General features: G+C 40.8%; 1 protein-coding gene across 2 annotated transcripts in view; it reads left to right on the forward strand.

Moving 5' to 3' along the window:
- The window catches only part of DET1 (DET1 partner of COP1 E3 ubiquitin ligase), a 155,272-nt gene that overhangs the window by 53,736 nt on the left and 85,956 nt on the right, over nt 1-15,580 (forward strand). For both annotated transcript variants that reach the window (XM_073568713.1, XM_073568714.1), the window contains exon 4: nt 7,154-7,345. In XM_073568713.1, the coding sequence (XP_073424814.1) occupies nt 7,154-7,345 (192 nt within the window). The remainder of the gene's footprint in view (nt 1-7,153; nt 7,346-15,580) is intronic.

The raw sequence follows: 15,580 nt of genomic DNA on the forward strand, positions 1-15,580 counted from the left end.
GTTTTCTCTTGCGATTTTGTCCATAAGGTCTTCCTCCTTCCTCTTCTGATCCTCCGCCTAAAGGGATGTGTGATCCAGACGCACCTGCCTCTGCTGATGCTTGCTGATTAGATGGAATCATGGATAAGCTAACACCTTCTCCCATGCTTGAATCAGAATCCGTTGTCAAATAATCTCTCCTAATTGGAGCATGATTCTGTTTGTGGAAATGGCGCTTATATTTCCCTTTTCCTGATTGTCCAGTATGTGCATTCATTCGTTGCTTATTCCAGCTGAATATCTGACCATTCAAAAAATCATTTTTATCACGTAAAAATTTGTCTCGTTTCCTTAATTTAATCTCTGCCTGCATCGGTAACAATTTACTGTCCATTTTTTTATTCAATGTAAGCCACTGATTATCCGTCAGTCTTGATTTTAACTCTTCTTGTGATTTTGTTAATTCCTCTTTAACTGTATCATAATTGCGCAAATTGGTGGCCAGGACTAATTGCAATAAATCTTGTGAACATTTTAGTAGGATGTTTTCCCATTCCGTACGAAAGGAAGCATCACTCCTAAACTCGGAAATTTCCTTCCACAATCTCAATCCACGGGGTACACGTCCACAATCAATATAGGACTTCAATGAATTGTTAGTCCAAAATAATTTTGTCTCTCTTTCAGCCAGATTCATCAATTTAAATTCCAAAGCTTTAGTGCTTAATGTCTGAACTTCGTCACATGTTTCACACTCTTTAAAATATTTATCAACATCCTCCCGACCAGCCTGTAAGCTCATTCCCAATGTGGCTGTGTCCGCTTCCATGTCTACCGACATGGTCAAACTGCTATACATGCAACGTCTATATAATCCACTCTTTAGATCCAGTAACAAAGCGTGCTCAGTCCAGAAACCAGTGCTATAGTAATAAAAAAGAAGAAGCGGGCGGCACCGCTGTTACCGTGCTAGGATCCGTGGCTTGCAGCAGGCGGTGAGCTCACATGGAGGATTCCCGGGTGCTTGACCTCATAACAAATCACTTGTGGTTTCCAAAGTAAAAAGGTCGCACTCTGCGAGATAATAGTGAAGATTTATTGACACATAATTACATGTCACGTCGGGGATGTGATAACAAGAGTGTCAAATGGCTGACAACGGCCGTTTCGCGCTACTCGAGCGCTTCCACGGGTCAAAGTGCAGGGGGAAATGACGGATTCTTAAGCAAATCATGTCATCCAGTCACTCCTCCTACCTCAGCCGCTGTATAACTAACAAGTAAAACAGACAGGTGCTCAGTGCAAACATATAAAAAACACACACATTTCACCGCTGCAGCGGGAACAATAATCTTACATATAAAGACAAATATTACAAGGATTATTGAGTGATTATCAACATAACTAAAGGACCCCTATTATCAAATTAACCCTTCTGGGTAATCTGTTCCAAAGGAAACAGCTTATTAATATAAATCCGAGAGCTGCATGATACTAAATCCATAGGAAGTGTGTGCTTCCATACATTATGATCTAATCAAGATATATATATGCAATTTTACCATGGCTCCAGCAATTAAAATAAAAAATTACTGACACCTATCTTTTGGCCATTTATGTCACAATGATGATCTAAGCCCATTGTATTGTCCTAGTTAAAACGATTTTAGGGCAAATTATACCGCATGATTCAGAACTAACCAATTAAGGAAATACCTATATATTTTTTTTAATTATATTTTTTTATATTTTTTTATGAGATATGTATTACTTAACACCAATAATTTACATTATCCCCTAGATATTTGTCCTTAATTTATAACCTGCCAGTATTTACGGAAAAAGAAATGCATTATTTAAATCAGTTATCACAAAAAAATGGCCATATCTATTTTATCATTGAAACCTATGGGACCAGTTGCCCGTGTATCCATAATCCATTTGGATTCCCGCTTCAATAATAATTTATGCAAATTCCCCCCTTGTGGGGGTAACATGACTTTTTCAATACCAGCAAAAGAAAGGACACCTGGATCCATCCCATGTACAGTCCTAACATGATCAATAAGACGTGGCACTCCTTTTCCCGTTGTTATCGACTTGAAGTGTTCCCGAAATCGAACATAGAGTGGACGTATTGTCTTTCCTATGTAAAAAAATCGACATGTACAGAAGATGACATAAACCACATGATCGGTCTTACATGTAATTAGACTGGACACTGTATGTCTAACCGCATCTATTTGTAGTATATGGTCAGTGCAATGATATCTATTATAAATGTGGACAATGTCCTTATTGTAGATATCATTGCACTGACCATATACTACAAATAGGTGCGGTTAGACATACAGTGTCCAGTCTAATTACATGTAAGACCGATCATGTGGTTTATGTCATCTTCTGTACATGTCGATTTTTTTTACATAGGAAAGACAATACGTCCACTCTATGTTCGATTTCGGGAACACTTCAAGTCGATAACAACGGGAAAAGGAGTGCCACGTCTTATTGATCATGTTAGGACTGTACATGGGATGGATCCAGGTGTCCTTTCTTTTGCTGGTATTGAAAAAGTCATGTTACCCCCACAAGGGGGGAATTTGCATAAATTATTATTGAAGCGGGAATCCAAATGGATTATGGATACACGGGCAACTGGTCCCATAGGTTTCAATGATAAAATAGATATGGCCATTTTTTTGTGATAACTGATTTAAATAATGCATTTCTTTTTCCGTAAATACTGGCAGGTTATAAATTAAGGACAAATATCTAGGGGATTATGTAAATTATTGGTGTTAAGTAATACATATCTCATAAAAAAATATAAAAAAATATAATTAAAAAAATATATAGGTATTTCCTTAATTGGTTAGTTCTGAATCATGCGGTATAATTTGCCCTAAAATCGTTTTAACTAGGACAATACAATGGGCTTAGATCATCATTGTGACATAAATGGCCAAAAGATAGGTGTCAGTAATTTTTTATTTTAATTGCTGGAGCCATGGTAAAATTGCATATATATATATATCTTGATTAGATCATAATGTATGGAAGCACACACTTCCTATGGATTTAGTATCATGCAGCTCTCGGATTTATATTAATAAGCTGTTTCCTTTGGAACAGATTACCCAGAAGGGTTAATTTGATAATAGGGGTCCTTTAGTTATGTTGATAATCACTCAATAGTCCTTGTAATATTTGTCTTTATATGTAAGATTATTGTTCCCGCTGCAGCGGTGAAATATGTGTGTTTTTTATATGTTTGCACTGAGCACCTGTCTGTTTTACTTGTTAGTTATACAGCGGCTGAGGTAGGAGGAGTGACTGGATGACATGATTTGCTTAAGAATCCGTCATTTCCCCCTGCACTTTGACCCGTGGAAGCGCTCGAGTAGCGCGAAACGGCCGTTGTCAGCCATTTGACACTCTTGTTATCACATCCCCGACGTGACATGTAATTATGTGTCAATAAATCTTCACTATTATCTCGCAGAGTGCGACCTTTTTACTTTGGAAACCACAATTGATTTGTTATGAGGTCAAGCACCCGGGAATCCTCCATGTGAGCTCACCGCCTGCTGCAAGCCACGGATCCTAGCACGGTAACAGCGGTGCCGCCCGCTTCTTCTTTTTTATTAAAGTTATGAAATGTCCTATAAATGGCTGTTCTATTCCTGATCTAAGGCTACATTCACACACAGCGTTTTTGCTGCGTTTTTTGAGGATACGTTTTTCAGTTGCAAAAGCAGATCAGCTTTTTAAAAAACCGCATCACCTGAAAGGTTTTTGAGCTCATAGATAATGTTTTCAATAGCAAAAGCAGATTAGAAATCTGCTCTATCTATCCATTTATCCATATCTGTCTATCCATATCATATCTGTACCAAAAAGAATGAAAACCGGGTAGTACACAGACTAACACTCCTTTTTTTAGCACCAGTCAGGTACACCTCATAGCTGCCCAAAAGGACGCCCAGGACAGGCATTGGTCGTCTTCAGTAACACATCAACATCAATTGATAGTTGGAATAAATAGACTGCATTCACCACCACATCTTCTTAAGGTGCAGGCTTTATTTTCAAGTGTAGGGGTGTGAAGTATGAGGTTCCGCAGCAGCTGAGGTGTGCAGTATGAAATTCTGCGGAACAGTATGAGGTTCTGCCCCCCCCCCACCCCCTTGGTTTGTTGGTTTGACCCTGGCTACGCCCATAGTGTGAATTTAGCCTGAGGATCTAGGCTTTATCTTAGCCGAGATAAGTCATAGAGAGTGCGTATGTGTATATATATATATATATATATATATATATATATATATATATATATATATATATATATATATATATATATACAGTATATATATATATATATATATATATATATATATACACACACACACACACACACACACACACACACACACACACACACACACACACACACACACACACACACACACACACTACAGACCAAAACTTTGGACACACCTCAATCAAAGCGTTTTCTTTATTTTCATGACTATGAAAATTGTAGATTCACTCTGAAGGCATCAAAACTATGAATTAACACATGCGGAATTATATAATTAACAAAAAAGTGTGAAACAACTGAAAATACTGTATGTCTTATATTCTAGGATCTTCAAAGTAGCCACCTTTTGCTTTGATTTCTGCTTTGCACACTCTTGGCATTCTCTTGATGAGCTTGAAGAGGTAGTCACCGGAAATGGTTTTCACTTCACAGGTGTGCCCTGTCAGGTTTAATATGTGGGATTTCTTGCCTTATAAATGAGGTTGGGACCATCAGTTGTGCAGAAGTCTGGTGGATACACAGCTGATAGTCCTACTGAATAGACTGTTAGAATTTGTATTATGGCAAGAAAAAAGCAGCTAAGTAAAGAAAAACGAGTGGCCATCATTACTTTAAGAAATGAAGGTCAGTCAGTCCAAAAAATTGGGAAAACTTTGAAAGTGTCCCCAAGTGCATTGGCAAAAACCATCAAGCGCTACAAAGAAACTGGCTCACATGAGCACTGGCCCAGGAAAGGAAGACCAAGAGTCACCTCTGCTGCGGAGGATAAGGTCATCCGAGTCACCAGCCTCAGAAATCGCAGGTTAATAGCAGCTCAGATTAGAGACCAGGTTAATGCCACACAGAGTTCTAGCAGCAGACACATCTCTACAACAACTGTTAAGAGGAGACTTTGTGCAGCAGGCCTTCATGGTAAAATAGCTGCTAGGAAACCACTGCTAAGGACAGGCAACAAGCAGAAGAGAACTTGTGTGGGCTAAAGAACATAGACCAGTGGAAATCTGTGCTTTGGTCTGATGAGTCCAAATTTGAGATCTTTGGTTCCAAACACCATGTCTTTGTGCGACGCAGAAAAGGTGAACGGATGGACTCTACATGCCTGGTTCCCACCGTGAAGCATGGAGGAGGAGGTGTGATGGTGTGGGGGTGCTTTTGCTGGTGACACTGTTGGGGATTTATTCAAAATTGAAGGTATACTGAACCAGCATAGCTACGACAGCATCTTGCAGCGGCATGCTATTCCATCCGGTTTGTGTTTTGTTGGACCATCATTTATTTTTCAACAGGACAATGACCCCAAACACACCTCCAGCCTGTGTAAGGGCTATTTGACCAAGAGGGAGATTGATGGGGTGCTACGCCAGATGACCTGGCCTCCACAGTCACCAGACCTGAACCCAATCGTGATGGTTTGGGGTGAGCTGGACCGCAGAGTGAAGGCAAAAGGGCCAACAAGTGCTAAGCATCTCTGGGAACTCCTTCAAGACTGTTGGAAGACCATTTCTGGTGACTACCTCTTGAAGCTCATCAAGAGAATGCCAAGAGTGTGCGAAGCAGTAATCAAAGCAAAAGGTGGCTACTTTGAAGAACCTAGAATATGAGACATATTTTCAGTTGTTTCACACTTTTTTGTTAACTATATAATTCCACATGTGTTAATTCATAGTTTTGATGCCTTCAGAGTGAATCTACAATTTTCATAGTCATGAAATAAAAGAAAAGTCTTTGAATGAGGTGTGTCCAAACTTTGGTCTGTACCGTATGTATGTAATTGATATTACATAGTGTATTACATATTTCCAATTTATTACAGTTTTTGTGTTCTAAAGTTGTATTCCAATAAATAGATATGTTCTATCTAAATATCTTGATTATTGTATCATAGAAATGATTAAATGTCTGATGATCACATTGTACTACAATACATTTTTGACTTAAATATAAGCAATATATGTGGGAGTCGGTGTAAGGGAAATTGAGGAGTCGGAGTCGCAGGTTTGGCCTACTGACTCCACAGCCCTGCTGGAAAGCTCCCCAATAATAAGCAGAGGTAAATACAACCAGTGCTGTATAATTGAAACAGCAGGTGTTAATAGACAAAGAGATACTGCAGAGTGTTGGATATACGAACAATTATGGAATTTGCACAACAAGAGAGCAATTAGACATGCCTAATGGTATACCAATAACCATACAAATAAGACATGCATCAAAGTATTCATTGCCTCACACTGCTTAGATGAATAAATCAATCACTGTAATAGTGAAAAAGTAGCCACCTTAGCACGTAAAAGGAGACTCTCAATAGTGAAAGCACTGTGCAGACAAACAATATAATCATGCTGGATCTGGACACCAATGAGAGTCCCCATAAAAGGAATACATATCCTCAAAAATCACAAGTGTCAATCCTGCACAGAGACAATCCCGATACAATACCACTCAATACGGGGAGCTTGTGGTAATGCCCGACGCGTGTCGCCGCCGCTAGGTGGCTTCGTCAGGGGCTCTCTGTTGTTCACATTTTTCCATTGTTCACATATCCAACACTGTGCAGTATCTCTTTGTCTATTAACACAGCCACTGGTTGTATTTACCACTGCTTATATTGGGGAGCTTTCCAGGGCTTTATTATAAGCCAGTTTGGGTTTTTCTGTATGTACTGTCATTTTTTATGATTTTTAAATGTTTTTATGGTTATGTCTGTGTATGCCTAATAAAATATTTGTGTATTGAGGTGATCCCTGCTTGTTTGCTCAGTAGCTTTTTCTCTCTATTATATGTATGGAATATAGTGACTTAGCTCTTTATTACCGATGCATCGTGCATTAACGTGAATCTTTCTTCTTTTAGGTTCAAAGATACAATTGTGAATGCCAAGTATGGAGGCCATACTGAAGCAGTGAGGAGGCTTCTGAGCCAGCTGCCTATCAGCGCACAGTCTTACAGTGGTAGTCCTTACCTGGACCTCTCTCTCTTCAGCTACGATGATAAGTGGGTCTCTGTTATGGAGAGGCCTAAAACCTGCGGTGATCACCCAATCAGGTACGACAAAGCCCAGTGTGTCTGGCAATATACGCTTGTGCTTATTATTGGGTATTGTCTATTATACTATATATAAGGATTTCTTTAGTCAATGATTACTACATGCCTCTACTTATCTCACTAATATGTTCGTGCTCTGCATGTCTCTCTTTTCATTTTATAAGCCCCTGCATGCATTTTGGCTACCAATAATATTATTTTTTTTTATTGCTTTTCAAGGCCAAAAACTTTTTTTTTGTATAAATTTTCAGCATATGCAATTTTTTTTATTGCTTTTTTTGTTGTTGTTTTGGAGGCATAGGACAAAAACATTAATTCTGATGTTGCTTTTTTAGTTTTTATGTTCAACGTTTACTCTATGAAATAAATGTGCTATTTTTCCTACTACAATGTAATGGTGCAGATTAATCTGGCAATATTAAGAATGTGTTTTTATATTAATATTTTGCTTCCATTTTTTATTTCTGTATTTTGCTTTTATTATATTTAGCACAGCCTGCCAGCATCACAGACAGTTTTGTCCTTTTGTCCCAGACCTTTTTTTTTTTTTTTTTTGCGAAGCTTTATTATTAGCACACACTAGGGGAGCAATAACTTTAATTTTTGGCAACATAGTCACATGACGGCTTCTTGTTTTTGGGATGAGTTGTATTTGTCAGTGGCATCATATTAGAGTACATATAACTAATTAACAAGCTTTCATTAACTTCTAAACAAAACAGCAATTCTGCCACTGTTTTTTGTGTATTGAATTGTACTGTGCTGCACAAAATAAGTTTTCGCCTTATTTTTTAGGTGAGTATGTATATGACTGACAAATATGTATAATTTTATTTGTTTTATTTTGTACGTTTAATACACACTTGTAAAATAAATCTTTTATTTTATTGGGTCACTGTTTTCTGGGGCTTTAAAGTTTTACAATTTTCCATTATTGAAGCTGTATAAGGGCTTATTTTGTGTGTGATAGACTAGTTTTTATAGTTATAAACAAAGTTTCTGATGAACATAGTGGTTATAATAGATGTCAAGGTAGAGATTACAAAAATCAATACCCACAGTCAGGACAGGTACTTAGACATCTGCATTAAGCATAGCAAACACATAAGAAAACAGAAAGCAGTCCCAGAGTCCAAAAAGAGTTAATATTTAAGTATCTTTATTGAACACATCCTACATAAAAAACAGACAGACTGCAACAGTGGGGCTAAAAGATGGAATCAGATGAATTCCAGCATAAAAATACCCAAGGAGGGCTAGATCCTAGTGCAGAGGAGTCCACAAGGCAGAGAATTGGAATGTCACGAAGTATGGTGTACAGTACATATAGATATGGGCAGAACAAATGTTACAAGGCTACATTGGCCATTCCCCAACATAGTTAATTACATTATGGGGCAACATCACCCCAAGTCATATCCACATGACCCATGGTAGGGAAAAACCTGCCCACATACAAAACAATCATCATATAAACATGACAAACATACCTCCAGTCAGGTAGATACTGCACAGGGTCAGCCCTCCTACCCCTCGAGTATAAGCCAAGTTTTTCAGCACATTTTTTTGTGCTGAAAACAGCCCCCCTCGGCTTATACTCAAGTGAGTGTCCAGAGCATGGAGGGGTAGCTGAGCAGTGGGTCACAGGAGGCTGGAGCCGGTGGCTGTGGCTAAAGCCTGTGCCTGCTGCTAAAGAGAAATGAATATTCACTGCACTGGCAATGAATATTTATTTCTGTAATAGTGTGCACAATATCAACCACAGCAGCTGGCTCCTGCAGCTGTCGGGTGGTCATGTGTCCCCGCTACTTAAGAGAAATGGATATTCACTTCTCTCCACTCCCATGGGAGTTGAGAAAGGTGAATATTCATTTCTCTTAAGTAGCAGGGACACTGTGCGCGCTACTAAATCGGAAAGAATACTCATTGCCCTCCACGCACATACTGTAGTCCCGGCGTGGAGAGCGGTGAGTAGTCCGGTAGCTGTGTTCTGCTTTTAAGCAGCGCATGACTCCCTTGCTATGCGCTGCTTACAAGCATAAAGCAGCTGCTGTTACCGGAACAAGACGCTGCTAGGGAGCGGAGGAAGGTAAGTAGAATGGTTTATTTTTTGTGTGTGTGTTTTTCGATGGGGGCCAATCATACCAGGATAAGTATGGGGCCATGCATGCCAGGACGGGGATGGGGGGCCAATCATACCGGGATAAGGATGGGGCCATGCATACCAGGACAACAGGGATGGTTGCCAATCATACAAGGATAGGGATGAGGAGCCATGCAGACCAGAACAGGGATGAGAAGGTCATGCATACAAGGATAGGGATGAGGGGGCCATGCAGGCCATGACAGGGATGAGAAGGTCATACATACAAGGATAGGGATGAGGAGCCATGCCGATCAGGATAGGGATGAGGGGGCCATGCATACAAGAATAGGGATGAGGAGCCAATCAGACTAGTATAGAGATGCGGAGCTAGGCAGATCAGGATAGGGATGAGGGGACAATGCATACCCTAGTCAATAAGGTTTCCCAGCTTTTTTGTGGTAAAATTAGGTTCCTCGTCTTATACTCGAGTATATACGGTAAATTAATTCTGAATTTAATTATTTTTTAAACACTGTTCTCTGTTAGGTATGATTGTCATGTTACGTTTTATTCTGTGGGTCTATATATGCACAATGATAGTGTTTTTTATGTTTTGCCAAAAAACCATAAGTTAACTTCATGTACTGAAAAGATTTTTTTTTTATGTGAGATCTTGTTTTTACAGAAGGAGCTGTAGTGTTTGCTGGTATTATTTTTAAATGGGACTTTTTGATGACTTTCTAATATTTTTTTTTTTTTATTGGTGGCATGAAAAAACAATACATTTTCAATAGACTGCTTAAAAAAATGAAGAGAACAATAAAATACCACATCCTAGACATCACTGAATGAAATTCCAGTTGTAAATCTTTATTTGTTGAGAACAATAAAACATAAAAATGATCAATGTAAATCAAAATTAATATCCCATGGAGGTCTGGATTTAGAATGATGCTCAAAATCAAAGTGGAAAATCAAATTACTGGCTGATCTACCTTCAGTGGAAATGCCTCAAGACAAGAAAATGATGCTCAGTAGTGTGTGTGGCCTCAATGTGCCTTTATGACCTCCCTACAACGCCTGGGCATATTCGTGATGATGCGGCGGATGTTCTCCTGAGGGATCAACTCTCAGACCTGGATTAAAGTATCAGTCAACTCCTGAACAGTCTGTGGTGCAACGTGGCGTTGATGGATGGAACGAGACATGATGTCCCAAATGTTCTCCTTTGGATTCAGGTCTGGGAAACGGGCAGGCCAGTCCATAGCATCAATGCCTTCATCGTGCAGGAATTGCTGACACACTTCAGCCACATGAGGCCTCTGCATTGTCATGCATCAGAAGGAATCCATGGCCCACTGCACCTGCATATGGTCTCACAATTGGTCTGAGGGTCTCATCCCGGTACCTAATGGCAGTCAGGGTACCTCTGACTAGCACGTAGAGGGCTGTGCGGTCCTACAAAGAAATGCCTCCCCACACCATTACTGACCCACTGCCAAAACTGGTCATGCTAGTGGATTTTGTAGGCAGCATAGCGTTTTCCACAGCGTCTCCAGACTGTCACGTCTGACACGTGCTCGCTGTGAACCTTCTCTCATCTGTGAAGCGCACAGGGTGCCAATGTTGAATCTACCAACCTTGGTGTTCTCTGGCAAATGCCAATCACCCTGCATGGTGTTGGGCTGTAAGCACAACACCCACTTGTGGTCGTCAAGCCTTTATACCAGTCTCATGGAGTCTGTTTCTGACAGTTTGAGCAGACACATGGATGTTAGTGGTCTGCTGGAGGTCATTTTGCAGGGCTCTGGCACTGGTCCTCCTGTTCCACCTTGCACAAAGGAGGAGGTAGTGGCCCTGCTGCTGGGCTGTTGCCCTCCTCTGCCCCCTCCACGTCTCCTGGTGTACTGTCCTATGAAAAATCACAAAGCCAGAGCTCCACTTAAAAATTATTAGGCCTAATATAGTGTTGCAGCCTGGAGGGGCAATTAGCTGATCCAAATCGTTTGTGCGAAAACTGTTTCAGTGGCAGCTCGGAAGTCCAGATTTGGATCTAATCCTTATAAACAGGGAGGAAATGGTTGAGGAGGTAAAAGTGGCTGGGACCCTAGGAGGTAGCGACCATGCTATTTTAGAATTTTGGATAACTAGAGGCGGAAGACCTGTGAAGACTCAGACGTCAAGGTTAGATTTCAGAAAGGCAGATTTTAAGGGATTCAGAAAGAGAATTGGAGGGATCCAATGGCTGGATATCCTTAAAGACAAAAATGTCCAGGAAGGATGGGAAATCTTGAAAATTGAAATTCTCAAAGCACAGTTGTTACCAATTCCGAAAAGAGGGAAGAATAGGAAGCATTTAAGGAAACCAGGATGGATGAACACAGAACTTAAGCACATGCTAAAAAGGAAGAAAAAAATGTTTATAAAATGGAAAGAGGGAGGCATATCTAAAGAAGAATATAATGCTGTCTGCAGAACCTGCAGGGCACAAATCAGATTATCTAAAGCTGAAAATGAATTGAGGCTTGCAAGAGATGTCAAAAGCAATAATAAAGGATTTTGGGGATATGTCAAAAGTAAAAGAAAAGTCAAAGATGCTATAGGATTTTTACAGGATGAAAATTATGAAATGGTAAGACAGGATGTTGAGAAGGCTGAACTTTTAAATTCCTATTTTGCATCTGTTTTCTCTCAGAAAGGAAATGCAACATCAACTGTTATTCACTGTCCTATTAAGGGAATAGAAGAATCCAGGATATCTATAAACAGAAAGATAGTGAGGAAATACTTAGCTAACCTAAATGAATTCAAGTCTCCAGGTCCAGATGAATTACACCCCAGAGTACTGAAGGAGATAGCAGAAGAAATTTTTGAACCCCTCTCCATAATCTTTGAAAATTCTTGGAGAACAGGAGAAGTGCCAGAAGACTGGAGAAGAGCAAATGTTGTTCCTTTCTTCAAAAAGGGGAAGAAGGTGGACCCAGGCAACTATAGGCCGGTGAGTCTGACTTCTATACCAGGAAAGATCTTTGAACAAATTATTAAACAACATGTATGTCAATACCTGGATAAGAATGAAGTGATTAAACAGAGTCAGCATGGGTTTGTAACTAATAAGTCATGTCAGACTAACTTAATTTCCTTCTATGACGGTATCACTGATTGGGTGGATCAAGGAAATGCTGTAGATATAGTATATCTTGACTTCAGCAAAGCATTTGACAAAGTCTCTCATACAATCCTTATTGAAAAAATGACTAAGTATGGAATGGACAAGGCAACTGTTAGGTGGATTCATAACTGGCTTAGTGATCGGACCCAAAGAGTGGTCGTAAATGGCTGCACATCCAGTTGGAAGAATGTCTCAAGTGGGGTACCACAGGGCTCTGTCCTGGGCCCTGTATTGTTCAACATCTTTATCAACGATTTAGATGAAGGAATTGAGGGTAAACTGATTAAATTTGCTGATGACACAAAGCTAGGAGGGATAGCTAATACTAGAGAAGAGAGAGGATTCAAAAAGATTTAAATAAACTGGAGAAGTGGGCAGCAACTAACAGAATGGTTTTTAACAGGGAGAAATGCAAAGTACTACATCTGGGCAATAAAAATGAAAAAAGCATATATAGAATGGGAGGAATAGGGCTAAGTGACAGCACATGTGAAAAAGACTTGGGTATACTAATAGATCACAGACTGAATATGAGTCAACAGTGTGATGCAGCAGCAAAAAAGGCAAATGCAATTCTAGGATGTATTAACAGAAGCATACAGTCTAGATCACGTGAAGTCATTATTTCCCTCTACTCCTCTTTGGTCAGACCTCATCTGGAATATTGTGTCTAGTTTTGGGCACCACATTTTAAAAAGACATCAACAAACTGGAGCAAGTTCAGAAAAGAGCGACCAGAATGGTGACCGGTCTGCAAACCCTGTCTTATGAGGAAAGGTTGCAGGATTTGGGAATGTTTAGTTTGCAAAAGAGAAGACTGAGAGGAGACTTAATAGCTGTCTACAAATATATCAAGGGCTGTCACTTTGTAGAAGGATCAACTTTATTCTCATTTGCACAAGGAAAGACTAGAAGCAATGGGATGAAACTGAATGGGAGGAGACACAGATTAGATATTAGAAAAAACTTTTTGACAGTTAGAGTGATCAATGAGTGGAACAGGCTGCCACGAGAAGTGGTGAGTTCTCCTTCAATGGAAGTCTTCAAACAGAGGCTGGACAGACATCTGACTGGGATGATTTAGCGAATCCTGCTTTGAGCAGGGGGTTGGACCAGATGGCCCAGGAGGTCCCTTCCAACTCTACGATTCTATGATTCTATGATTCCACGTAAAAATCATTAAGCATAACAATGTTGTTCAGGCACACTATCTAAGAAAATGAATAGTGATTGTGACTGACAGCTGTGGGCCTAAGGTTGTGAAACAGGGTACAAGAAGGGAAGGCTACTTAGATCATGAGTGGGAAAAAGCGAGGTCGTGGTGGAAGGGGGAATAGGCTTTGTGTTAGATGTGTACATTGAGTTAGGTGTTAATGTGAATGAAAGCTCAATTGAACAAATGTCATCTCGTCCTATCCAACAACAACATCTGTTATTGGCCGGCCTACTCCCTTTCTTTGGCAGCCGCACAGCGGTACACCTTGTAGATGAGGCTCAGAAAGAGCATGTGCTCGAGTGAATGGCACTTTGACATCACACAAAGTATAATCCTCAGATGTGCCATTCCAATCACCCTGGTTTCCCCCCACGTCAAAAATTTCCAACCGCCCAACTGACAGTGGGGAACCTGAGATGGGCCATTCTGAAGAGCTGTTCACACATTGTATTCCATGGGCATCAGAGGTCTACTCCGAAGAATCACATAATTCAGAGGAGGAAAACATCTGCATTGATGCCCAAAATTTTTTCATGTTGGATCCAGGGGCCGGAAGAAGTAGGGTCTGAGCAGAATCCAGACCCTCCTCACCAGACGTTAATCACCAAGGGTGGAGGTGATCCTGATGAGTCTCAGATACCAGAGGTACATGTGGACTGTACTATAGTGTCAGGGCAGGAAGAGGAGGGTGACTCTCAGGGTGAGGCGTGTGGTAACAGAAAGGATGACGATGAGGTTGTAGATCCCACTTGTATTGAACCCAGAGGTATGCAGCTGAGTAGCTCAACAGAGAAAGTGGAGGAGGAAGATGAGGAGGTTACATTGCGGCTTCCCACACAGTCACGACGTGACGCAACCAACCACGACAAGAACTGTATCCTCAGCCCCAACTGTGGCTGTTGCCAGCATCGGTCACGAGTTTGCAGTTTGCAGGGGAGTCATGGGATACCTAGCTTGGGTGACTCAACACACATTTGTCAAATTTGCAAAAAAAAACCAGTAGAGGCAAAAATTGCAATAATTTGGCAACTACATGCATGAAACGGCACATGCACAATCAACATGCCTTAGTGTGGGAATTTCACTGCGTTAAAATGTGTTCTAGTAGGCCTCACCAACTGCTGGCCATCCCATCAACCCCATCTGCTGTTTCTTCCTTTCCGTCACCATTCCAAGTGTTCACACACAGGTCTCCGGCTGCAGAAACTACAATTGTTTACCTGCCACAGACTGAGTGAATGAGAGGTGGTCAGCTGTTGCGGAAGTATACATGACAGCTGCTTTTGTGTCACCTTGCACATGTTTCTGAATCCACCATAACATCTTCGACTGCACCTCACTCACAGTTCAGCAGTTTGTCCTGTTCTCCGTACTCCACCCTCTCTCAGCACAGCAGCTATCTCTCGGTCCCGCAGTTGTGGTCCCGTTAAAAATTGTTTCCTCCTACTCATGTCAAAGCGAAGAGCTTGAGCTCCACCATCTCCAATCTGTTGGATTTCCGTCTGGATACCGATGGTTTCTCAAAGTTGATGGCTGTCACCATCCCCCAGTACCAGTTGCCCAGTCGCCAGTATGTCACCGACAACACCCATTCCCTGAAAAAAACCTGTCTACCAGGGTGCATTTCAGCACTAACATCTGGACAAGCAAACATTGGCACTGGGGGACTCTGGTGGCTGTGGAGGCAGGCGGTCAAGAGGTTGCTCCACAAGTCTTTGAATCCCCAAGGCTTGCGGGACAAACCTTTGTATCTAAAACTTT

Source organism: Dendrobates tinctorius, unplaced genomic scaffold (assembly GCF_039654945.1).
Source record: "Dendrobates tinctorius isolate UK_male_01 unplaced genomic scaffold, ASM3965494v1 ptg000022l, whole genome shotgun sequence".
Lineage (NCBI taxonomy): Eukaryota > Metazoa > Chordata > Amphibia > Anura > Dendrobatidae > Dendrobates > Dendrobates tinctorius.